Source organism: Martes martes (genome assembly GCF_963455335.1).
Source record: "Martes martes genome assembly, chromosome: 12".
Lineage (NCBI taxonomy): Eukaryota > Metazoa > Chordata > Mammalia > Carnivora > Mustelidae > Martes > Martes martes.
Window position 1 is genome coordinate 13792508 of NC_137900.1, and position 25464 is coordinate 13817971.

Genomic DNA, 25464 nt, shown 5'->3' on the forward strand with positions numbered 1-25464 from the left:
GGGGGCAGTGCAGAGGGAGACGCAAACTCCCCACTGAGCAGGGAGCCCGATGTGGGACGCGGGTTCCATCCCAGGACCCTAAGATCATGACCTGAGCTGAAGGCAGATGCTTAACTGACCCAGCCACCCAGGTGCCCCTGAAACACCTGATTTTTTAGGAGCTTATGCATGCAGAGTGCAATGCTAGATAGAGTTTACTAAAATGGACTCTTGCTTTAAGGAGTCTTAGGATGAAGACACAGTGCAAATGGTTTATTACAACTTGGGCAGGGTAAGTGCCCAAATGCTAACGCAAAGTAAGTATATTGGAAACAAAGACAAATGCAGAGATCATGTAATATCTGATTGCCTTCCACTTCTGCTCACTGCACTGAGAGTTTATTTCAGTGAAAGCAGTTAAAGAAGACAAATGGTATTAGTTAAGAAGCTGGGAAGAAATACCATCAAATCTGTAACTAATAGTCATTGGGGCTTAACATTTTATTGTAACACACTTTTAGCTTGGGCACAAGAAGTGTTTTCCATCCTTAATGAAAACAGCTTTGGCAAAATGAAAAATATATATGATTGGATTTTTAGCAATCGAACAGCAATGCTCTCAGGAAATAAAACTCTTGTTTATTGTCTCCTCCCGCGTGCTTACTTACTTACTGATCCTCTCAGCAACCCTGCGGGTTAGTGTGTCAGAGGAGAACCTTGCTATCAGCGAGGGGACATCGTGAACATTTCCCGTTTTCAATTCCAAAAAGCAGACATGGCTTTTTGGCTTTCTTGAATCACATTTCTTTCAAGAATCAGTATTACTTGTAGATATTTTCATGTTTCATTTAAAAAACATTTCCCCCATTAGAATTTTAGGTTTACCTCTGCTTTGATAGCCATTTGAATAAACAAACAAATGGAAATTACCTTAGTGAGACTCCAAAGAACACGCACGAGTAGAGAACAGGAGCCGGCCATGCTACGTTAGCTCACTCACTGTCAAGCATTTGTTCCAGAATATCACACTCCTATAAGTGCCCAGACTGTGCTTATTCTTTATATATTCATATTCTACTGGAGTGAACATAAATTTGCACAGCGTGACAAAGAAGCTTTATTATTCTATATCCAAAGATTTTAAAAGTTTGAATCTTTGGACTCAGTAATTCTGTTTCCTGGGATTTATCCTAAGAAACATAATCATAAGATAGCCACAAAAAATTATGCAAATGCTAATAATAGTTTCAGCTAGAACAATAATTTAGTTACAATAATGGTTTTAGTTTTAGTTAGAACTTGCAAGGTGCCGGTTAGCAGAGTATTGTCTCTCAGTTCCAAATTCATCCTTCTTTGTCTCCTTGCTTTGTGTTACTGGAGCTAAATCTAATCGGCATTTTTTTTTTTTTTTTGGCCAGCCGGCTGGAAAGACGATTTCATCAGTAGAGGGCGCTGTAAGAAGTAGTTGCGGGAAGACACTTTCAGGTTTCATCCTCCAGGCAGAGGCTGTGAGAGCCCTTAGCAGTGTCAAGGAGGAACTTGAGCTGCACCCTCGGGCCACTTCTCCCTATCAGAGGCTTCTTCGGAGCATTTCCATCTCTCTGTACCCACCGGCAATCATTGGCCATTCCGTAGAGCACCTCGGGCTCGAGGCATAGAGCTGCTAAGGCGGACCAGCTTCTACTCAACCCCACTCAGCCGCGACGACCAATTGCCTTTACAGCCAAGCGCCAGCCAGGGCTCTCGTGGCAATGAGCGCATTACTACACTTCCTTTGCCATCACATGGTAAGTTGGTTTTAGGCGATATTGAAAGGGACACCTTATTTTAAAAAATTTTTCTTTTTTATTCGAGTGTTGTTGACACGCAATGTTACATTGGTTTCAGGTGTGCCATGTAGTGATACGAGAAGTTTATATCTATATCTATATATAGATATAGATATCTGTCAAATAAATATATATATATATATTTATTTGACAGAGAGAGATCACAAGTAGGCAGAGAGGCAGGCAGAGAGAGTGAGAGGGAAGCAGGCTCCCCGCTGAGCAGAGAGCCTGCTGCTGGACTCCATCCCAGAACCCTGAGATCACGACCCGAGAAGGCAGCGGCTTAAACCACTGAGCCACCCAGGCGCCCCTATTTATTTATATTTTTAAGGGATGCTATATGGATGCGTCAAATATTCCGTAGCACTCAGTACCCTTGGATGGTGGTGTTGGTAGACGCACTGGAAAGAAGAGAAGGCAAATAGGTATCCAGAGTACGTGTTGATGTTGGTAAGGACAAATTGCTAGCTGCTGTCAAGAGAGTTGGGTTCTGATATAATTAATATTCTATCGGGTGGCTTGGTGAGTTTTCCCCGAAGAATGGTGCTATGTCAAGGGCTTGGCATCAGACTCTTGCTGACCGGTTGGGAACCCGGCAGTGGGAGCACGTTCAGCACGGGTGGCCTCAATTGCAGCACTATGACCATTGTGCGGGGGCTTCTGGCACAGGTCCTAGGATGTCTGAGGAGGGGGCTAGCTAAGAGTCATGGTATGGGTCATCCTGTGCACATGGTCATGGAGGGTCATGGAGGGTCTTCTCCGTGGTGTATGCTCTTCTGTGGGCATTAATGTGACATCAGCTTTTTTTTTTTCATTCCCATAGGTTCATCCACATACCTCTTTTCTAGATTTCCTTTTCTCTGGTCATCACATCTTTTTTTCTTGGAATGTGCAGAAAGCAGGCTATGCAATACACAAGGCTAGTTTAGAAAAGGCCTTGCTGGTTTCTTGGGAAGTGCTTGTTCTGGGACCTGCCAGTGCTCTTCAGTTCAAGTTCATCAGGAACACCTTTGTAGTTAAACAGGTTACATTTATTACTTGTAGCAAGGAAGAATGAACGTCATGGAAACTGTGAAGTGTTTCAGGAAGAAGGTGTTAGAAAGGACCTATTATAGAATTTGGGATTTGGTTGGGTGATTGGAGGAAGGTTTAAGGAAGCATAGATTTGGAGTTCCTGGGTGGCTCAGTCAGTTAAGTGTCTGCCTTTGGCTCAGGTTGTCCAGGGATCAAGCCCTGGTTATCCCTGGTTAATCAGGGCTCCCTTTTCGCAGGGAGTTTGCTTCTCCCTATTTCTCTGCCCCTCCCCCTGCTTGTGTGCGCGCTCATGTGTGCTCTCTCTCTGTCAAATAAAATCTTTAAAAAAAAAAAAAAAAAGCATAGATTTGGTCCAGACTGGATATTTTCAGAAAGGGGGGTTAATTCTATGGTCAGATATTTTGTAGATGTTATAGTGGCATTTTACCTGTGCTTAAACAACATTATGAAGCGGTCTTATTTTATCTTATGGTCTCAGAGTAACCTTGTCTGAGGTCAGTATTCTATGAGATTGTTTACGTCCAGCAGGAGAATAACGTAGCTTGGCTGTGGATGTCAGATCAGTTCTGAACGTGAGGACATCACTTCCAAACACGAGTTCTTTTTCAGAGCTCTCAACTGTCAGGTTAGAAGCTTGGCCATGTAGACGAGTCTCCACATGGACTGATCACGTACATATATGTAGAGAGAAATGGTCCAAAATTTAAGACTTCAGCTATTCAGATCTCCCAACCTGGGTGATAGACATGTGAATGAAGAAGACTTTGAGGTGATCTCAGCCCCAGCCATTGTCTGGCCACAACTGCTGAGACCTCAGTGCAGTGAGAACTGGCTAGCTAAGCCCAGTTGACCTCCAGATTCAGGAGTAGAACAACTGTCAGGAATTTGTACCACTATTTTGAGGAGATTTGTGCAGCAATAGATAACTGATACAGTTGTCCTGTAAACAGCTCTATAGGCCTGGAGCTCAGGAGAGAGACTTGGCCTGGTGGGGGTAGGTTAGGAAGTCCGTTAGCAAGGAGAAAGCACTTGAAGTCATTGGAACCGATGAAGTCACTGGGGAAAAAAATGTACATTGAGAAGGGAAAAAAAGGCCTAATGATGGCACCATTAGTGACAACAGTGAGGGGATCAAAAAGAGAAGCATTTGCAGAAGACCAAGAAGGAGTAGATCAGGTGATATAAGATGACATCCAAGAGAGATGATGTCAAGGAAGTCAAGACTGAGTGGTTCCAGAAAGAAGGGTGTTTGCCACAGAGTCAAGTGCTGTGGCTGGAGATCAAATAAGACAAGGATGAAAAGTGTCTTTGAGTTTAGCAACAATGAGTTTACCTTGGTAGCAAAAGTAGGTTCCGGGAGGTCGGGGTTGGGGAGTGGTGGGGCTAGGAGTGATGCCGGCAGAATCCACATTGTAGAGTTAAGGAAGGAAGAGAAGAGGAGAAGGAGGGGACCAAAGCCCGAGCTGTTTGACTACAGACTACATCATGTTGTCTTTTTCCATACTATTTGTATATAATTCTTTCTCTACTATTCAGTAACCCATAGAACAATCACGTCATGTCTTGAACCCTACAATTTCACAAGAGCATGGATAGATTATATCTTTACGTATATTTAGTGTTACACTTTAACCTGTAGTTTCCAGTTATAAATATATTATTCTGTGCGTCTCTGCGTGTCTGTCATTATAAGCAATTCAAATATCCTATTGTTTATTTCTCTTACAATTAAAATAGTTTATCATTTAAAATAGTAACCTCCACTCAGTGTTCACTGGCGCCTTGTCATTACTTCAGAAAAACAATTTCAGTTTAAAAGTTATAAACTCTTGAGGCATCTCTGCAGGAGGACTCGCTTACTTTTGCCAGAGAAGTCTGGGGAAAATTACTCTAGTCATAGCCTGCTAATTCATGGCCTGATTGTCATGGCTCCCATTCCAGTTCACCCTCCTGGGAGGCTGGATGGGGACCTTGCGTATCCAAGTGGGGGGTCAAGGCCCCCTTGGTGACAGTGAATGAGTTGCCAGAGTTGTGGAGAGAAATTCTTCTCAGTTCAACCTGTAAGTTGATGTTGCTATAGTGGCCTCATTTGGCTCCCCTTGAGCCTTTTTTTCACCTCTTTTAAGGGGAAATCTTACCCCATCTTTTTTATTTGCTCATGGTTTTCTTTTCACAGATGTGTGGGGGCAAACACTATGATGAAGACGGGGGTAAGGACTTTATTTATTTTATTTTTTTAGATTTTATTTATTTATTTGAGAGAGAGAGAGAGAGAGAATGAGCAGGGGAGGGGCAGAGGGAGAGCGAGAAGCAGACTCCCCACTGAGCAGGGAGCCCGGCACAGGGACTCCATCCCAGGACCCAGAGATCATGACCTGAACTGAAGGCAGACGCTTAACCGACTGAGCCACTCAGGTGCCCGGGAGTAAGGACTTTAAATGAAGAGTTTACAGTTCAAAGGACTTGAAATTTATACGTCAAATGTCACTTTCAAGTGAGGCTCTACACATGGACAGTACACAATAAGCAGATTTGGAGGATGACATGTAGGGTACATTTGAAACTCCCGTTGCATTCCTCAGCTACACTTGCTGGAGCATCTTGTAACCTTGTAAATATCACCATAGAGTACACTGTAGTACTTAAAAACATTCCTTTGTTAGATGCAAAATCTACTGTTATTTTTGAAAGCCATTTTTGGCATCTCTTCTTGTGTTGGAATGCCAGAAACCTCTAAAATGGAAAATTCCTGGCCATTTCTCAGCATCTGAGAAGGCCTGCAGCAATAACTTTGACTCTCTGTGGAAGGAATTCTGGGGTGTGGAGGATGATCTCCTGCATGCTCAGAAGGATTTGAAAAGGTAGAAAGAAAGCACTGTATATGGATCGCATGTTTACGCTGCGTACTATACTAGGGGCTTCGTAGTTTACATTGAATCATGTGTGGTATGAAGCTGAAAACACACAGTGCTAGGGGAGAGGGTCTGAGCTGTCATCAGAAGGGAAACCGTGGCATGTGGGACATAAAACCAGCTTGTGATGGGGGTTGGGTTAAGGGTAGGGGAAAAAGATCTTGGCAAATTCATTCTGTACAAGTACTTGTGTTATCCTCACTTAGGCGGTCTTTGTGACTTTTTCTCTGGGTTCATCTGGTTGGCAGATGGATGAAAATGTCTTTCAGCCCTAAGGAAGGCACACACAAGGCATGCATGAATCATGGCTGTTTGATAAATAAAAGAAACTGAGCTTCAGAGGGTTTCTGGGATGTGCGTGTGTGTGTGTGTGTGTGTTTGTGTGTGCACATGCTTCTGCTGTACATACCACCAGTATAAATCTGATTTTTAACTGGGAAGATTTCACGTGCTTCTCAAGTGTGGCCCAAGTGGATATATTTTTAGAAATGAAAAGTAGAGCATGTTCCAAAAGTTCCTTTCTTCTGCCATCAGGGACAGCAAGCCTTTATTTATAGTAATTTGAGGTCCCCACATACCTTCAGCAATATTAATGGGGCAAACAGAAAAAAATTAAGCAGTTGATGGTAAGATCATGCGTTATTTTACAGAGAACTTGATTTCTCTTGCCTTTGGAAAATATAGGCCTACTTTTCGCAACTGTAATCAGAACTAATTCTTTTCTAAGATTTCCCTAAAAGCAAGAATATGGTCCGTGCCACTGACCTTGTGTCTTGGTCTTCATGATTCAAAGAAAAATGCATACATAGGTATCAGATCCTTTGAATTCGGTAATATTTATTGCAAAGGAAATATATATGGAATGGAAATATGCATATAATGGAAATACACAATAATAACTAGAAAGATGTCTACATTTAGCCACTACTATATGCCAGATTCTTTACATATATTCAGTACCTCATATTCAAATAATTCTATGAGGCACATATTATGATCACTCTTTGTTTCAATGGAGTGTCAAAGATATTAGGTAATTATTCCAAGGATGGTGAACTGGCTAGTGGTTGAATGAAAAGTTTGAACCCTGGTTCCGCTGTCCCTTCTGCTTGTATTCTTAACACTCAGTCTCTCCCTCAAAATCCTGACCGTTACTGTGGATGACAGAATTGGATAACTAAGAAGGCCATGAGATTTATTATTCAGCAATGTCCATGTTGAAGGAACCAGTTACTGAGCTTCTACTTTCTCTTAGGCACGACGGTAAATGATGTGGAATCTAGAAATCAAAGATGGGGTGTTCCTGCCCTAGCGGAAATCGTGGGCAGGAGGGAAAGTCTGAAAATAATATTAGTGATTATGATGTGGAATGTCAGAGGCTATGAGAAAGGTAACAGCAAGCGACTGTTGGGGCCTGGGAAAGACCACAGACTCTGTGCGCATGTGTGGTGTGTGCATTTGGGGTACATTAAAGGGCATTCCAGACAAGGGAACAGCATGTACAAAGTCAAGGGCTTGAGGGCTTATAGCTTATATGAGAAACCGCAAATTTTTTGCTTTGACTGGAAAATTGTAGTTATAGGTGACAGGGTGATGAGAAATGAGAATATGAGGTCTTGAAAATGGTGACATCAGAAATTCTACTTCTTATAATGACCATAGACTTTCAAAATCGTCTTGATAAGATAGGTATTTTCCTTCTGCTTTTGATTTCTCTCTTTTGGTGACACATTGTAATAGTCACGGTATTTTTCCAAAGAGGAAATGCAGTTAGTACACAAATATATGGGGAAAATAGGGTTACTGGTTATGAAAGTAAAGAACAAAATTAACCCAAAGAAAGAATAAAGCTAATGAAAATATCTGATATTGGTAAGGACAAAATGCGATAGGCATATTTGTGTTTTGCTGACTGGTCTATAAATTGATTCAAATTTTTGTATACAAACACATATTAAGATGTTTCAAATGTTTATACCCTTTAATTCAATAACATTAGTTTTGGAACTCTATAATAACAAAGTTATTATAAATATTTATTGCAAATCTTTTTAATGGCACATCATTAGAATCAGCCTAAGTAGCCATGGTACATCATTTTGATGCAACTTAATGTACCATTAAAAATTATGTTTATGAATAACATTTAAAATGCATTTCATACAATTCTAGCTTAAAAAGTGGGGTACTGAAATATATATATACATATGTATGCAATATGTATATATATTCCCCCCCCCTCACTCCTCTATACTCGCTACATGTGTACATTAAAAAAAGAAACTGGAAAGAAATCCACAGAACGTTACTGGTGGTATTTGGGTTTGGATAGTAGTACTAGAGATAATTTTTTTTCTTTGTACTTTTCATGCATTTTCCACATTTCCTTTAGTGAATTTTTATAACTTTTATGAAAGAAGTATTACTATGTATTTTTTTGTCGATGAACAGGAAGCAATATATTATAGAGTCCCATTTTATTTTATGTTTCCTGGTGTCTGGTAAACTCCTATCTATAGCTGTGCCTGGGTAGCAAGTGAATGATGATTTTCTTAAAAAGATTCCCAGTATTGGCAAACTTTTTCTTGGCATAGCTCTGCTGGACTTGAGTGAGATCTTCTCTCCCAAGCCACTTGCCTCTTAGACTTTCTAGAAAGAGAATTCATGAAAAATTACAATCTACCATCTACAAATGGCTACGTGCCGCAGGACCTACTAAAAGGCATGACTCTTTATTTTGTGAACGACCCCTCCCAGGATACAGTGCCTCACAGCTCGTCTCACATCAAATGCAACCTTCTTCCGCTGCTGTTCCCTCCAGGATGCATGTCTTTGGGAAGAAAGGAGTTCGGGGAAGCAGAGACGGCAGTCCAGTGACTTGGAAAGTCCGCCTTCCACATAGCCTGCCTGTTTTGAAACATCGAATCTGAACACCAGTCTCCTTGTCGGGAAGGAATAATTACAAAAGACCTCGACGAAACTTACCCAAATAAGAGCGGGAAGCAAGAAAACACGAGTGTTGTGAAGCAGGAGCACAAAGCCGCTAGGAGAGAGCGAGCCAAGACGAGAAGACACGAGGTTTGCGGGTTGGTGCCCTTGCGTCTTTCTGCCCCAGATCTTCCCTGTGCTTTTAATTCTGTCACTCATAAAGAATCCAGCAACGTGTGGCTCTTTGATTCTACGGTATATAGGAACGCATTCCCGTTGGGCCGTGTTTCTCAGCCAGGCATGATTTTGTCTCCTAGGGGACGTTCGATGAAGTCTGGAGACAATTTTGGTTGTCACAATGAGGGGACTGCTGCAGATGGCATCTGGTGTGCAGAGACCAGGGATGTGGCTAAATATCCCACAGATCAGAGGCCCAGCCACCCACAGAAAGAATTATTTGGTCCAGTATATCAATAGGGCCACGACTGAGAAACCTACCCTTAGAGGAGAAGCCTAGAACTTCTGTCAAATTTTTGGTTTAATCAACAAATGGGAAAAATAGACACAAATATCAGCAGTCCTCCAAGCAGAATCCCTTAGGTCAGACATTTGCTGCTTACCAGCGTCAGCCGGTTTGTCTACTTTCTGAAGTTTAGAGATTTCACCGAGACATAGTTATTCAAATTCCTGTTATTTTCTCTTTCAAAACCCTATTTTAATTGCCTAGTGTGGAGATGTCTGAGATAGAGATCCGTTTTCTTCTTCTTTTTTTTCTTCAAGATTTTATTTATTTGAGAGAGAGAGCACAAGCAGGGAAGCAGCAGTCAGAGGGAGAAGCAGACTCCCCACTGAGCAGGGAGCCCAATGTGGGCTTGATTTCAGGACCCTGGGATCATGACCTGAGCTGAAGGCAGACACTTAACTGACTAAGCCACCCAGGTGCTCCAGAGACCACTCCCCCTTTTTTTCCCTGAGTGCTAGACCCTTTTCACTTACTCAAGACTTGCCTCATCAATCCATTCTTCAGTCAGTCCATTCTTCACACCAACAATCCAAGAAGTACGAATCCCCCCCCTCCACCCCCGCCCCGTGGTTGTATCTGCCTCCATCCCCTGGGCTGGAAATGTAGCAGCTCCTAACAGTGTCATAGTTAGAACACCCTATTCCTCTGAGCTCTTTCCTTCTTAAAATTAACCTCTCTATAGTAAGTCATAACAATTCAACGATGAATCATTCTTCTAGTGTCAGTATAGAAGACTAAATGATGACAGTATTAGAACACTTATTTTCCAAAGAGCACCAAGAAAGCCTCATGGATATCCAACAGTAATAAATATAGTCTGTTTTCTACCCAAGATCCAACAGTGTCAGATCATAGCTTGAAAATGATCCTGAAAAGCAAGTTGACAAATAATTTTACTAAAGAATCCTAGAAAGTTATTGGCAAAATCCCTTTTATTCTAAGTAGTCCAGGCCATGTTCTTGGGTGTAGAAGATTCTGCATAGATATTTTCGTAACTGGAAAATTATAAGAGAGTGGGTATTACAGTAATAAGGAACCCCTGAATTTTAAAAAAATAAATATAGCCTAGAGCAGGAATAGCCACCGAGTAAATTTTGATATGGAATCTGAAGAAAATTTTTTGAATTTCTGTGATTTTCAGAGTTTGTTTTGAGGTAGTGTAGGTAATGATCATGTCCCCCATTCTAGAGACTTCATTTAGGACTCGGATTAAATGTAACTTCTTAGAAAGCCCTTTCCTGGTATCCTGATGAAAATATACCATCTCTCCTCCCCCATTACCTTCCTATACTATTCCAATCCCTTTCTGTCCTATAATTCTGATTTTCTATCTAAAAAGATCTTACTTACTTGATCACATATTAATCATCTATCATTTCCCATATGCTACAGTGGTTGCTTTCATTCTGTGAGTAACTTAAGCCCAAGAACCTGGGAATTATTTTTAAATCCTTCTTTTCCTTATTCTTTCCTACAATTCTTCTGTTTCATTGGCCAGTCTCAAGACTGTTCTAATTCCAAACATTTCTTGAAGTTGTCTGCCTCTCTCAGTGTCCACTGCCCTTGCTCTGGTCCAAGGCCACCATCAACACTAAGTATGCTGTAGGAGCCCCTGCCTGCCATCCCACCTCACCATACCCCTTTGCAACCTATCTGCCCAGAGGAGCTGGAAGAATGTAATAAGAATACAGATTGTGTGTTCACTATCCTGCTGAAACTGAGCCTGGCATAGATGGGTTCTTAGTGGTATTGGATGGAGGGTGAATGACAGCAATAAATGAGCAGAGAAAATGAATTGGCAGAGAGTGTCCCTCTGCCTTACCTGACAGAGAGGGCTAGGGATACTAGGTTAAAGTCACAGCGCTACCACACGTCCGATTTAGGACCAAAACCTGATTTTTCTAAGAATGGTCAAGGGTTTATTATAGAAGACACATTGCTGGGCGCCTGGGTGGCTCAGTGGGTTAAGGCTCTGCCTTCGGCCCAGGTCATGATCTCAGCGTCCTAGGATGGAGCCCGGCCCTGGGCTCTCTGCTCAGCGGGGAGCCTGCTTCCCCCCGCCTCTCTGTCAAATAAATAAATTTTAAAAAAGAAAAAAAAAAAACATTGTCATATCTCCTCATTCATTCTTACTCTCAACGAATAAGCAGCATTTTATTTTATTTTCATACACAGTCATTGTTCATCTTGATTGGAAAATTGATACCTATTTACTATAATAGTTGTTAAATTACTGGAAAGCATAACGAAATTAAGGAGTAATTCATAATCCTCCTCTGCATGAAACTCTTACTTTCATCTGTATACTTTTCTTTCTCATTTTTATTTTTTAACATAAGTATGCATTCATTTTTATAATCAGGGAATATAGAGCATTATATTGCTGTGTGAAGAATTTCATTCCTGGGAAATAATGGCTGGTGATATTTTAATGAAATTTATTCTAATATTTAATGGGTTTGCTTGCAATTTGCAGGCTATGAATTTCCATAATGTATGGAAAGACATTTCAGAAGGTGCTAACTGTAAGTTTAAGAGAGTAGGCTTCCTAATTTTAAACATGGGCAATGTAATTAATAAATATAAGAAATTTGCATACTACTCCTAATCCCCTGGTTCTAAGAACAGCAAAATACTCACAGCTATAGAAGCCTGTTTCTTAGAAAAATCCTTTGAGAAAGGGAACATAAATTTTACAGCTTTTCTATCAGGGAATGTAGCAATACCGTAACTCTACCTATATATCCATATCTGTCTATCTTCAGAAACCACATTAATATATATAAAATAGCTAACATCTTCCCAGAGACTTTCTCTGCAGGTTGTTTTTGGAAGACAGCCTGAAGTAATTATAATTTTTTTTTAAAGATTTTATTTTTATTTATTTGACAGACAGAGATCACAAGTAGGCAGAGAGAGAGGAGAAAGCAGGCTCTCCACGGAGCAGAGAGCCCGATGTGGGGCTCGATCCCAGGACCCTGGGATCATGACCTGAGCCAAAGGCAGAGGCTTAACCCACTGAGCCACCCAGGTGCTCCTATAATTTTTTTTAAAGATTTTTATTTATTTATTATCAGAGGGAGAACATGCAAGCTTGGGGAGGGAAGAGGGAGAGACTCTCCAGCAGACTCCCTGAGCAGGGGCTCAGTCTCAAGACCCTGAGATCATGACCCCAGCGGAAATAAAGAGTAGGAAGCCTAACTGACTGAGCCACCCAGTCACCTCATAAAGTAATTTATAAACTTCATCACTGATTTCCACATACTGGCAGAGTCACTCATGTGAAATATATGCCTAAAATGTGTATAATTGCTTTAACATTTGTAATTAAAATAAGCGTTCTTGCCTAATACATAGAGGAATACATTAAAGAAATTTTAACATCAAAGTTACGCTTTCTTAATTAAACAAGAAGGACTGTTTACTTTAAAATTACATATCATACTCAAGCTGCCTTCAAAGGTAATTTTGTTTTCCATTGTCCACATTTTAAAACAGTTACTGTTTTCTCATTGTTCATCTCAGTTCTTTAGGGGCTATCTGTCTCTCACTCCAACAACACAAATGAACCCCAATTTACATCAGAATCATTTTATTTTATTTTTTTAAAAAGATTTTATTTATTTATTTGACAGAGATCACAAGTAGGCAGAAAAGCAGGCAGAGAGAGAGATGGGGAAGCAGGCTCCCTGCCGAGCAGAGAGCCCGACGTGGGGCTCGATCCCAGGACTCTGGGATCATGACCTGAGCTGAAAGGCAGAGGCCCAACCCACTGAGCCACCCAGGCGCCCACATCAGAATCATTTTAAATAGACCAAAGAACTAATTTCATAGCCCAATTTTTTTAAAAACACTTTTAAAAAAAATTTTTATTTTAATTTTTTTTAAAGGTTTTATTTATTTATATGACAGACAGAGATCACAAGTAGGCAGAGAGGCAGGCAGAGAGAGAGGAGAAAGCAGGCTCTCCATGGAGCAGAGAGCCCGATGTGGGGCTCGATCCCAGGACCCTGGGATCATGACCTGAGCTGAAGACAGAGGCTTTAACCCACTGAGCCACCCAGGCACCCCTCATAGCCCAATTTTTAAAAGCATTGTGCACCTGTATTCAAAAAGTGTGGCTCAGTCATGAAGCATTTGCCATTGGCTCAGATCATGATCCCAGGGTGCTGGGTTCGAGCTCCGCATTGGGCTCCCTGCTCAGCAGGAAGCCTGCTTCTCCCTCTCCCACTCCCCCTGTTTGTGCCCCCCCCCATCAAATAAATAAATAAATCTTTTTTTTTAAAAAAGTAAGTGTTTAGCATAGTGTCTGGTACCGAAAAATCACTCGATAGCATCTCTGCCAATGTCTTTGTGATCATCGCTTCTGCTGATGACGGTCTTGATAACATAGATGAGGCTAATGGGATGCCTACATTATGCACCACGACACTATCACTAGGGTGACTATATGTCATAGCTGGGGGATTCCTGGGGGAGTCATGGTTTATGTCCATTGTCCTGTGTCCTCTCCAGCTTCACATTTTAGCCCTCTCAAAAGTGTCCTAACTTGGGTGGTCAGTTGTCTGGTCGCTGGCTAAAGTGCAAAAGGAACCACGATGAGAAGGCCCGGGACATCATCACCCATCTCGTGATGTGGTCTCTGCTCTCTCCAGGCCGAGTGAGAGGGTGAGCAGCCTGAATGGCAGCAAGCTTCCCAAATGTGGGAAGGGACATTTAAAAATTCATACACACTTATACTTTGTAGATGAAGAATCAGACATTTGAGAAACAGAGACCACAAGGCTCTATCTCCCGTCACCCTTCTGGTCATGGTATTTTTTACTTGGGATTTGATTTTGGATAAAAATTTAAAGACATTTCTTAGACACATCCACCTTCTCACTTGGCAGACAAAGTGGACTGGGATTGTGGTCACAATGATGTTTGCGGACATGGATAAAACTAGTGACACCTGAGTGGCAGTCTTTTCCATAACTGCTATGTGTGATTTGAGGTTGCAGGCACTACTTCCATTCTGGCCTTTTCTTTTCTCTTTTCTTTTCCCTTTACTTTCCCTTTCTTTTCTTTCTTTCTTTCTTTTTTTTTTTTTTCTTTTCTTTCTTTCGTTTCCTTCCTTTTTTTTTTTTTTTTTCTTCAGGGTCCATCTAATCTGTCAACTCAGAACTGTACAGGTAATTTCTTTGTCATCCTCCAGTCCGGCCCATCTGTTCCTTCTGTAGTTTGTCAACACACTTCAGTGTAGTCCTGTAATAACTTGAAATTGTGTTCACACTGTCTCCTAGGTTTTCGTGACCATGTCAAATGGATGCACCATGTCACAAACTGTCCTATTCACCACCCTCTCTTGGAGAAAGCTAAGTGTATCTCCAGAAGCTCCTGGATTTAGTACTGGCTATATAATTTGTGGGGCTTAGTGAGAATGGAAAACAGAGGGCCTCCTTTTTTAAAAAAATTATTAAGAATTTCAAGATGGAGGCGCCTGGGAGGCTCAGTGGGTTAAGCCTCTGCCTTCAGCTCAGGTCATGATCTCAGGGTCCTGGGATCAAGCCCCCCACTGGGCTCTCTGCTCAGTGGGGAGCCTGCTTCCCCCTCTCTCTCTGCCTGCCTTTCTGCCTACTTGTGATCTGTCTGTCAAATACATAAATAAAATCTTAAAAAAAAAAAAAATTTCAAGATGACAGGGCCCGTGGGTGGCTCAAGTTAGTTAAGCGCCTGCCTTCAGCTCAGGTCATGATCCCAGGGTTGTGGGATTTAGTCCTACCTGAGGCTCCCTGCTCAGCAGGAGTCTGCTGCTCCCTCTCCTTCTGCCTGCTGCTCCCTCTGCTTGTGTCCTCTCTCTCTCTGTCAAATAAATAAATAAAATATTTTTTAAAAAATTTAATGTTCTGCAAGAGCAGAACATTAAATCAAGCACTTGTCCCTTCTGTTTCTGGAGTCCTGTGTCCGAAGATGTTGCACCTGTGCAGTTGTCCCTGCTTGCAACTTCCATCGATTAATTTCCCTCACTCTCCTTCCAGCTAACAGTTATGGGCATTTATTATATATGAGGCACTATGCTGGCTATTGAAAATAAAAAATATGCTTGCTTTTAGATTCTAATATCCCTCCTTTTTAGATTCCAATGGCTAATATCCCCACGAGGTAGATGAAATAACACACACATTTTGGCTTTATTTTTGTTTCCTTCAGATCGCATGCTCAGCTGTAATTTCCTGTACATCAGCCTTAAATTGCCAGTCCTCTCTGCCATGTTCTTGTGATCTCTGTGTTAACTACAGGAACCTGGCAGTCTCTATTTCCCTGGATTTCTTACCATCCCGTGCTTTGCCTGTTCCGTTCCTATAGACGGGTTTGTTCACAGCTGGGTAACAGATCATGCCAATAGTAGAGTTTGTTGAAATGAGTTTGAGGCGAGGGTTCAAACTCTGATGTCTCCAGGGATTGGGGAGGTAATATGCCATAAAAAGTAAAACCACCACATAGAGATTGACTCATGATGGCAGAGAAAAAAGATGCCTACTCAGCCGCAGAAGATTATTGCCATGTGAGATGTGGTCACAGTGTTGTCAAGTCTTCTCAAAGAGAAGTTAGAAATCTAAAAAATTATACGAGATGCTCTTTTTCTGTTGCCCATTAATTTCATTTTTAAAAAGACTCAGTACGGGCAGAGAAAAAGAACCGTGCCCCAAAGCTGACCCGGGAGATGTCAGTTTCTAATTTTTATTTTTGGTCAGATTTATTGAGATATAATTCATATGCAATTAAATTCACTCTTTTATGTGTATAGTTCTAAGTTTTGACAAACACATTTGTGTAACAACCACCACAAGCAGGATATAGGACAGTTCCATCATCCCCAAAAGTTCCCTCTGCCTCTTTGTGGTCAGTTTCTCCAGCTCTTGAACTACTGGTACATTTTCTGTCTTTATAGTTTTGTCTTTTCCAGAATGTCATAGAAATGGAATCGATAGCATGTACTCTTTGAAGCCAGGCTCCTTTTACTTAGCATAAAGCATTTGAGGTTTATCTATGTTGTTGTGTGTATTTGGGTGGTTTTTATCTAATTTTAAAAGAGATTTTCCCTCCCTCCCTCCCTCCTTCCTTTCCTCCTCCTTAGTCCAACTTATAAATCTGTTCTTTTATGGATTGAACATTTGGTGTTACCTCAAAAAAAATTCTGCCTAATCCATAGTCTTCTATTTTTTTTTCCTCTAGACTTTTTTATATTTTTAGGTTTTACACTAGGTCTATGGTCCATTTTGAGTTACTTTTTGTATAAGGTATAAGATGCAGATTGAAATTCTTATTTCAATGTATGTCCAGTTGTTCCAACATCATTTATTGAAAAGACTATTCTTTCTCCACTAAATTGTCTTTGTACCTTTCTTGAAAATCCTTTGACTATATGTGGGGGGATTTATTTCTGATTTCTCTCTTCTTTTCCAGATGCTTTGGATAGTCTATTGGCTTCTCAAGTTCCCTGTCAGTCTTGGGTCTCTCCCACAGCCTCTACCCATCCCTGGGATTTGTCAGCTTCCCCCAGATCAGCAACAGACTCCCAACATTGTAAGTGTCTTGTCTTACAACTGGCTTCAGGATGGGCATACCAGGTACTGGGGGATGGACTGGGGTATCTTGGCTTTCATTTCTACAGTGAATGTGTTCTGATTAGGGCCTTCAGAGACAAGGCAAACAGATATAATCAGAAAGGTCCATTTGGCACTGCAACCTGGGTGTTCTCCCCCATGAGAATACAATGTTTTTATCTCTCCAATACCAGAGAACATATTGTAGCATTGCCATCCTACAGTCAAACTCTGCAAACTTTTGTCAATGAATTTGCCTTTGGGTCAGAGTAATCAAAGCAGTACTGAGGGGAAAACACCAACTGGGAACCCCAGCCAAGAGTGGTAGCTGGAAAGCAATATAAATTGCCTGGGGGCCTAAAGGAATAGGAGAAACTACCCGAGAATGGCACTGAATAGGTATTGTACGCCCTGTCCATAGTGTTTTCAGTAGCCCAGGACAGCTGGTAAAAGAAGGCAGATGGCTCGTGGCCATTGACTGTGGACTACCAAGAAATTAAACAAGGTGATGACCCCATCAAACAGCTGTGCCCCACATTGCATTTCTGACTCCAGAAGGCACTGTGGCAGAGACAACAGAAGGAGAGAGTGCCCCTAGGATTTCGGTCCCAGCTTTGGAAGGGACAGAAGCCTGATTATCTCAAAGGCCACAGCTCCTAGCCCTGTCTACAGCGCTCCTCCAGGTAAAACCTCTCATGGAATTACAGCAAATCATGGGAAGAACTTTCTTCCTCTCAACAGATGGGCTGAGAGTATGTTCCCTTGACCCTCTGCTGTGGCTCAGGCTCCCACTTTGGTTAAGTGCAAGGCTGTTTGCAGCAGGGTCACTCTGTCCACCAGGCCACCCTCTCTAGAAACTCAGGCGCTGCTGGGCCCTGCTGAGTATGTAGAGCCTCCAAATGCCCTTCTTCTATTCCTTTGGTGGCCCCTGCAGAGAGACAAGGAAGAAAATTCCTCCTGAAGCCAGGTGTACAGACGGGTCTAATGGGGCAAACCACCTGCGGGCACTGTAGTCACTATTCAGCCCAACACTGACACCATCTGGTTGAAAGTAGAAATGAATCGCAGCAGCCAATAGACTGGGCTCTGAGCAGTTTGGCAGGTGATTGACTACACCTGCACACCAGTCATTAACCCTGTCCCCTCAAAGTCAAGCTTTTAAAAAGGATTAACCTTACGGCTTGGACAATGGGAAGCCAAGGGGTGTATGATCATGAGTATGTCCTCATAGGGGCAGGACACATGGAAAGACATTGGGTCTGCCTGTGAGAGCCTGAGGCAGTCCTTACTTTTCCATATTCTGGCTTATAAGGCATTGACACACCTTGGCAATCAGGCAGCCGTTGCCTTTGTTTAGGCATAAGCCCTAGTAACTAACCCTTTAGTAGATACAGCAGACGGGGTGCACGGTAAGAGTAGCCACTGGAGTGCCCAGGTGGGATGGCACATTGCCAAGATGCTTCGTGGCCCTTGAAGTACAGTGCCTTGGTCAGTGCAGTAACAAACAGCATGTCCTGTGTGATCTGAACAGTGCCCAAGGCCACTACCAAAGGAGTCTGGGGGTCACCCATTGGAGTTCTCAACCAGCAAGGGATTGGCAAATTGATAATATTGGCCCCCTGCCTCCCAGCGAGGGTCCTAAATATGCCTTGGTGTCTGGGTACGACTTATCTGGCCCAACCCCAGCTTTCCCCTGTTGCCAGGCAAGCCAGGCTGCCACCATTACAGATTAGAGAAACTGAGTCCCACGTACAGATACCCTTGCTGAATAGACAGTGATAAGGCTTCATGATATCAAGACTGGGCAAAAGAACATGACATTGAGCAAAGATTCCATTGCCCCTATAACCACAGGTGGCAGGTTTGCTATCAAGGAAAGTCATGGTAAAGCAGCAGATTAAATTACTAATAGGTAAAACCACATTGGCTGGCCAAATGAAAGTAAATCACCTGCTGAAACACACATTCTAAATGTATGGATGTTGCAAGAGACAGTCCTGGCCCCAACTCTCAACTGTGGATCAACACGCCACACCGCTGAAAACACCACACCCCTTCAATGCCAGGGAGAGAAGTTTTCTCCTGGGATGTGCAAGAGGACATCCCACCTGGGTGGATGAGTTACTTTGTATCCCTGAGTGAGGAGGAATTGCTCAGTTTCTACCAGAGCCCCATTGTCCTGCTGTAAGCTGGACCCATTGAAACACACCCTACCTGTAAGGCAATCATGCACCTTTGAAGGAGGGGGAAATATGGGGGTCCTAGTCTAGCATAGTCCACCCCCAGTCCATCTCCTTATGCCTGATGGTGCTGCCTCCTATGACCAACATGCATGGTGTGCACAACCAGGTTAAGTTCCTAAAACTGCAAGCCACATTAACCTCTAAGAATCAGACCACAAGGGTAATTCCTATAGAAGGGAAAGACTTCCCATACAAGTTTGTACTGAGTATCTGTCTTTTTTACTTTAAACTTCTGTGGCTCCTGTGGTATCCAGTCACAGGCTTATGACAGAAATACCTTTCTACTGTGGACCCATTTGTATGCCTGACAAAGGAATCGGTCTAACTGCTGGATATGTGGGCAGGTGTCTCTCTGTAGCTCTGCAGGACAGCCCTGGTGGGTATCTCCCTGCTAGGCTGGGGATTGGAAGGCACTAAAGCAGTACATTAAGGGTGAATTGGCACCAGGATTGGCACTCTAATTCATGATATTACCGATACTGACCCAGACATCTGGTTTGTGGCACACACTATTAATAATATTGGGGATAGGTATTTTTTTCTGTCAATCAGACTACACAGACAACCTATCAAACTGCTCTCCAGAGGGTCCTAAACACACCACCATCAGAGCCATGGGTGGTGACATTCAAATTTGGGATGGGTTCAGGTGGCTTACCCTGGGTTTTGAACATTTGAGCACTCATGTGCTCCTGTGTTGAGAACAGAAGAACCCGCTCTAAACAGAACCAACCCAGTTGTACCAGGAATACAGGATGTGTATTACCAGAACCACGCAGTCATTCTGTCACATTAAAGGATATGGACTGGTTTGGTAGTGACGGGTCACGCTGCTCAGGTATCTATTGGGTGACCCCAGGTGGGTCCCGGTGGTTGTGTAGCACAAATCTTTGGACATGGTTTTCATCCGGGTGGTTGGGTTGCTGCACCCTGGGTTTTCCCTGGACACAGGGAGAACCCACCTGACAATAACAAGAGTTGCCAATTTCCTTCTCCTCAAGGAATTGTACCATTGTGCCAGTGGTACAATCACCTGGCCACCATCTTTCTTCCCTGTATTGGCTGGGAGGACATGATAGCACAGACAGCAGCCCTTACTAAATTCACCCCACAAGCCTTACATGATAGGTGACAAAGCATATCCTTACTGAACCCTGAAACGTCTCTAGTGAGCAAAGCTGTCCTCCGAAATAGGATGGCCTTGGTCATCATTACCGCCTCACAAGAAAACACCCGGGCCATCATCTCAGCAAAATGTTGTGTGTTCATAGCTGAGGAGTCTGCTCAGGTATCATCTTTATCAAAGCACATGAGGATACAAACAAGCACCCCAAATGATGTGACCCCCAGCATAGCGCAGACTTAATAAATCAGTGCTTTGGATCACGGGACTCTCGGCGAGGGGGAAATACTGTTACTTACTTTGGGAATCATTACCTTAATCTGTGTATCTTCATCTGTGGTATCTGCCTGCAGGTGTAATGAGTCACCTCTAAGCTGAGCGTCAGGGCCCGTTGTGAAAGAGGGGAAATGTGTAAGATCCCGACTGCCAGTCAAGAGGGGTGGAGTGTTGGAGGAGGTCATCCAGAGGTCAAGACTGCTGGAAGACCCTCAAGCTGGCCCCGGGGCAATTGGAGGCCCCGCCCCTCCCCTACTTTTGCCGCGTTCGCTCTGCCCACCAGGCCCGCGGTTGGAATGGCGGCTGGAACTGTTTTCAAGGACACAGTCTTGAGAGAGCAACGCGTTGTTGAGACCATTTGAACCCCATTAAGGCCTCCGTATGAACTGTGAAGACTTTGGTGGTTATGTGCAGAGATTTACTTTCTTGAGGTTGCCCAAGACAAGCCTCGTGAGTGCATTACCTTGTTTCTGTAAAATTGCCACCTACCGGGATGCCGGGGTGGCTGAGTGGGTTAAGCATCTGTCTTTGGCTCAGGTCCTGGGATCCAGCCCTGAGTTGGGCTCCCTGCTCAGTGGGGAGCCTGCTTCTCCCTCCCTCTCTGCTCCTCCTCTCCCACCGCTACCCTAGCTCCTGCTTGCTTTCTCTCTCAAATAGAACCTTAAAAAAAAAAAAAAAATTTTCAAAACAAAACAAAAAACCTGCCATGTACCCATCTTCAGTGCCCTGCCTCTTCCATCTCTCCCACCAACCCTCCCCGGGCCCAGGCCTGTTTCAGGTTCCCCCCCCACCCTGAGGAACTCTAAGGTTTCGGACCAACATACCCTCTCTGTTAGTGGCCTTGATTTGTATTTCACTAAGATGAGATTGGGCCTTTCTTCATATGTCTGTTGGCTATATCTTTTGTGGAATAACCTTTTACATTTTTGTTTTTTTATTCTTTTTTAATTTTTCATTTTTTTTCTCTTTCATTTTATATCTTTATGTGTGAAATGTTTGTTCAAATCTTTTGTTGTTTTTTTTTTCCCTTTTGGTGTTGATGTCTTCTTGTTGATAGAAGAGTCTTTGTTTTTTATACTCTTACAAAGTGCTGTGTGAGATATAAATCTAGTTTCTTTGAAACGTCTTTGGTGAATAGAATTTTTTTTATGTTAAAACAGTGGAATCCATCAGTTTTTAATGTGATAATTTCTGTCTTTAATCTTTTTCTTTTTTTGCACAATTTCATGGATACAATATTTTTGTTATTTTACTCATGAATTTGTGATGGTTTTTATTAGAATAGTGTTTAATTTTATATATTCATATTTAATATCAATTAAATTACGTATTATTCTTACTCTAGGTTATATGTCCAGTGATTTACAATAACGTTTCTTGATGTTCTTATATATTCTCAAGTTGAAGAACCACTCTGGGCATCTTTTTTTTAATTTATTAATCTTTAAGATTTTATTTATTTATTTCAGAGAGAGAGAGACAGAACACAAGCATAAGTGGGGTGGAAAGGAAGGGGAGAGGGAGAAGCAGACTCCCTGCTGAGCAGAGAGCCCCACTGGGGGCTCCATCCCAGGACTCTGAGCTCATGACCTGAGCCAAAGTCAGAGGCTTAATTGACTAAGCCACCCAGGTGTCCCTGGGCATCTTTAAATGTAAGTTCTTATATCAGCTCTATCCTCTTTCACTGTTACAGTTAAGACCTAGTGTCTGAATAGTGAAAAACTAGGCAAGTATCATCCTTATGGAGCTTTGTTTTAAGCCACAGTTTTGAGTGAGCTACACACTACTTTGGCTAGAATCTATGTACTAGTGTTTATGTGCTCAAAGGGTCAGATGTGTGCACAAATCCATTTGTGAAGCCAAAAGCTACTCTGGGGTAAATGTGCCGTGGGGATCCATTTCAGAACACTGCTTCCTCTTGCCAAGGTCAGTGGCTATCACCGAAGTAACCAGAGAATGCCAGTGTCCTCGCTCTCAAAAAGGCAGTCTCTTTTGCAACATTAAATTACAGCACTTTCTGCCCCTTCCTTTCTTTTCAATGGTAGAAATCTTTTTTGTTTATCATTTAAAGTCAAAGATGACCACCTTTCTGTGAGAAGATTTGATAAAGAGAAAAGTTCTAAAATTGTGTTCTGCAACTTCCTCTTACAGTCAATTTTATCCTCCACAAGTTGAGAAAATAAATACAATGTCTCTGGGTTTCCCCACATTGGAGGCTGAGGGCTACGCTGAACGCTCCATAGCCTTGCACTCACCTGTACTCCAGATGTAGGAGCATCTTGTTTATTGCCTCATTTCGTTTGCCAAGTACACTTGGTGGTCAGGGTTTCTTCGTTAATAGTAAGAGCACACTCACACTGCCCTTGGTATCTGTAATTCTGATAAAGACCTAAAATGGAAGGCATTCAAAACAAGGCAGGTTAGCTCATACACACAGGGTTGAAGCCAGATTTGCTTTGAATACAGCTTACACGATCAGTTTAGTTTTTATTTCAGACATGAGCCCCAAATAGAACCCCTTTGACCTGAGTACTCCATCCCTAAATGGCAAACTAAACATTCATGAAAATTTAATGGTGAGGAAATTAGTACCTTCTTATGTTTCAGACTGTGAAATGGCACCAGGGAGCACTTTCAGCGACAGGCAGAAGTGTGTGGATGTGCTGGACCAAACCTGAAACATTTGTCCCTTCAACCTGTCATCCTTCGTTAAGTCAGCTGGCAGCTAAGACACTCTGAGAGGACACCGCCACGATGCCACCCAAGAGAGGTATTTCAAAATAAAGACCTGATTCTAGAATACTCTACCTTTCTCAGAGATTGGGAACTTCAAATAGTACCCCCCACCCCAATTTTTCTTCCCTCTTTGGAGCTTTCCCTTCTTTTTATATTTCTGTGATTAGGTACCTTTTGTGTCTTGAGAATTGGAAAGGGCTTATTTTTTCCTCTAATCTCTTTTCTTTAATGCACATAAGCTTTCACCAACTAGTAAGTGCTCAGACTTCCCTTTCTTTCATTCGGGGAGATGGTGAAGGAAGCAAAATACACTGAGGTTTAGGCAACAACTGAAATTGGACATTCTGTGTCAGATTGGTGTGGGGGGGCAGCTTTCTGAAGGGGACCAATTCTGCTGCAGTGTGTGAATTAAATACATGCACTTTGTGAATTAAATACAGCTCTGAATTAAGGAAAGCTGAAAAGGTGAGGGAAGAGAATTAAGGTAGAGAAAGTGAAGAAAAGAGGCATAAAACCCTAGTGTAGGAATGTATGTGAAAGCCTGAATGATACAACGACACACATTTTTGGTTGCTGTGACTCCACAGGGGTACATTCTCGGTACCCTGGAGATAGCGTGTGGCGTGTTTGGCCATCATCCTGTGATGTTTACGGAGCTTACATTGGCTCTGTTTGCAGCCTCATTTCAGTCCCTAAAAGACAAACTGGTAGAATTTTCAACTAGGGAATAACCTGGAAATACATGTTTGCTTTTCAGCAATCCAGATGGCCTTGGTCCTGGTCCTCTCTTCCGCTGACTTGTTGAAACTTAGGATGGAAAGTGGAGACAGAGATTTCGCTTAGAGATAATCTATTAAAGTCACTGAGCTTCAGGTTTGTGTCTTGAGAAATGTGAGCAGGATCCTATTTAATAAGCTTACTTTTATTGACTTCAAACGTCTGGACAGGCTTAGGAATATCATTATCAAAGTAGGTCAAAGTTTTCAAAAAACAAAACCAAAAATAACCACTTTCTTGAGGCTCTACATGTATTTCCAAAGAAAATGTTAGAAATGGCGCAGAGATGCCTAATTGGCTTTTAATAGGGTGGGATTGGTTTTCCATTAATAAGGACAGGGCTTAAATCTTATTAAGATGTTCGATTTCAAACCCTTTAGGATTTTTCAACCTGGGGTCCTCAAGTTCCTGGTTACAGTAGGCTCATTTCAGATCTAACTATTCTTACAGAAACTTGGAATAAGACTGCACAAGCTCTCCTAGGTACCAACCATTTCATTAGACAAGTAAGGTTGGAATTGATTATTCTTGCTGTTTATCCATGCTATTATTTATCATTTATTAATCTTACTGCTTTCATAACAACAGATGTTTTAAAGTTTATTTTGATAGTGGATGGAATATATGTTGCAGAAAATGTGTAAATTTTAGAAAAGCGTATTTTAAAAAACAACAAAAACGAAGAATCGCACCACAAATAGGTTACTATGGCTGTATGGTTTTCTTCTTCCAGACTTTGTCTATGAAAGTTATGTTTGGTTTATATTTAACAAAATGGATACAAATAGCTTGATACACAATGGATGTAGTTTTTTAGACAATGGTCTGGCTTCATAAGAAAGGAAAAGAACAATAGCATTGCCTATTTTGGTTACATAATACCATAGTAGCGTAATAATTGTGTCCATTATTGAGTGCTTATTACATGCCAGGCTCCATATAACATGTAGTGATGAATTACCACGATGCTTAGATATGAAGGGATGACAAGGGATATCTTAACCGTGATGGCTGCCAATTCAACACACTGGGAAGGGACATAGCAGGTCAGCTGGCAGGTGCACTGCTCAGCATACTGAACTTCTCCAGACAGGGCACAAGGAAAAACTGTGCTTATGGGTAGCCCATGAAGAAATGAAGAAAGGCAGATTGATCTGCTTAGATCCCCCCATCACCTGTTTTCACCTCATGGAGTTAGCACTACACATTACTGAGCTGTGTTACCTGCCCCCCGCACCAGGGCATCCCTGTAAGAGGCCAGATCCCACGTTCCATAGTGTGCTGTTCCATTCAAGTCTGGAAGTGGCAGAGATCCTAACACTCTAGGCCTGCAGGTAGTCGACTCTGCTGTGTGCTTTGCACTTCGAGGGCAGGTGATTGGTTGGGGCTGGGATGCTGTTGGAGCCGAGGGAAGGAAGGAAGCATTGGAAAGAATTTGATGAAGCACATGAGGTTTGTGTCTGGCACAGAAAGGAAGAATTCCAAAAACATTTAGAATATGGAAATGCTAGTAC

General features: G+C 42.3%; 1 protein-coding gene across 1 annotated transcript in view; it reads left to right on the plus strand.

Moving 5' to 3' along the window:
* The window catches only part of TMC1 (transmembrane channel like 1), a 206495-nt gene that overhangs the window by 41363 nt on the left and 139668 nt on the right, over positions 1–25464 (plus strand). Inside the window, exons 2-6 of the mRNA XM_080820083.1 lie at positions 1398–1766; positions 8577–8841; positions 16656–16775; positions 20515–20887; positions 23045–23207. Coding sequence (XP_080676209.1) covers positions 23192–23207 — 16 coding nt within the window. The 5' untranslated portion in view covers positions 1398–1766; positions 8577–8841; positions 16656–16775; positions 20515–20887; positions 23045–23191. The remainder of the gene's footprint in view (positions 1–1397; positions 1767–8576; positions 8842–16655; positions 16776–20514; positions 20888–23044; positions 23208–25464) is intronic.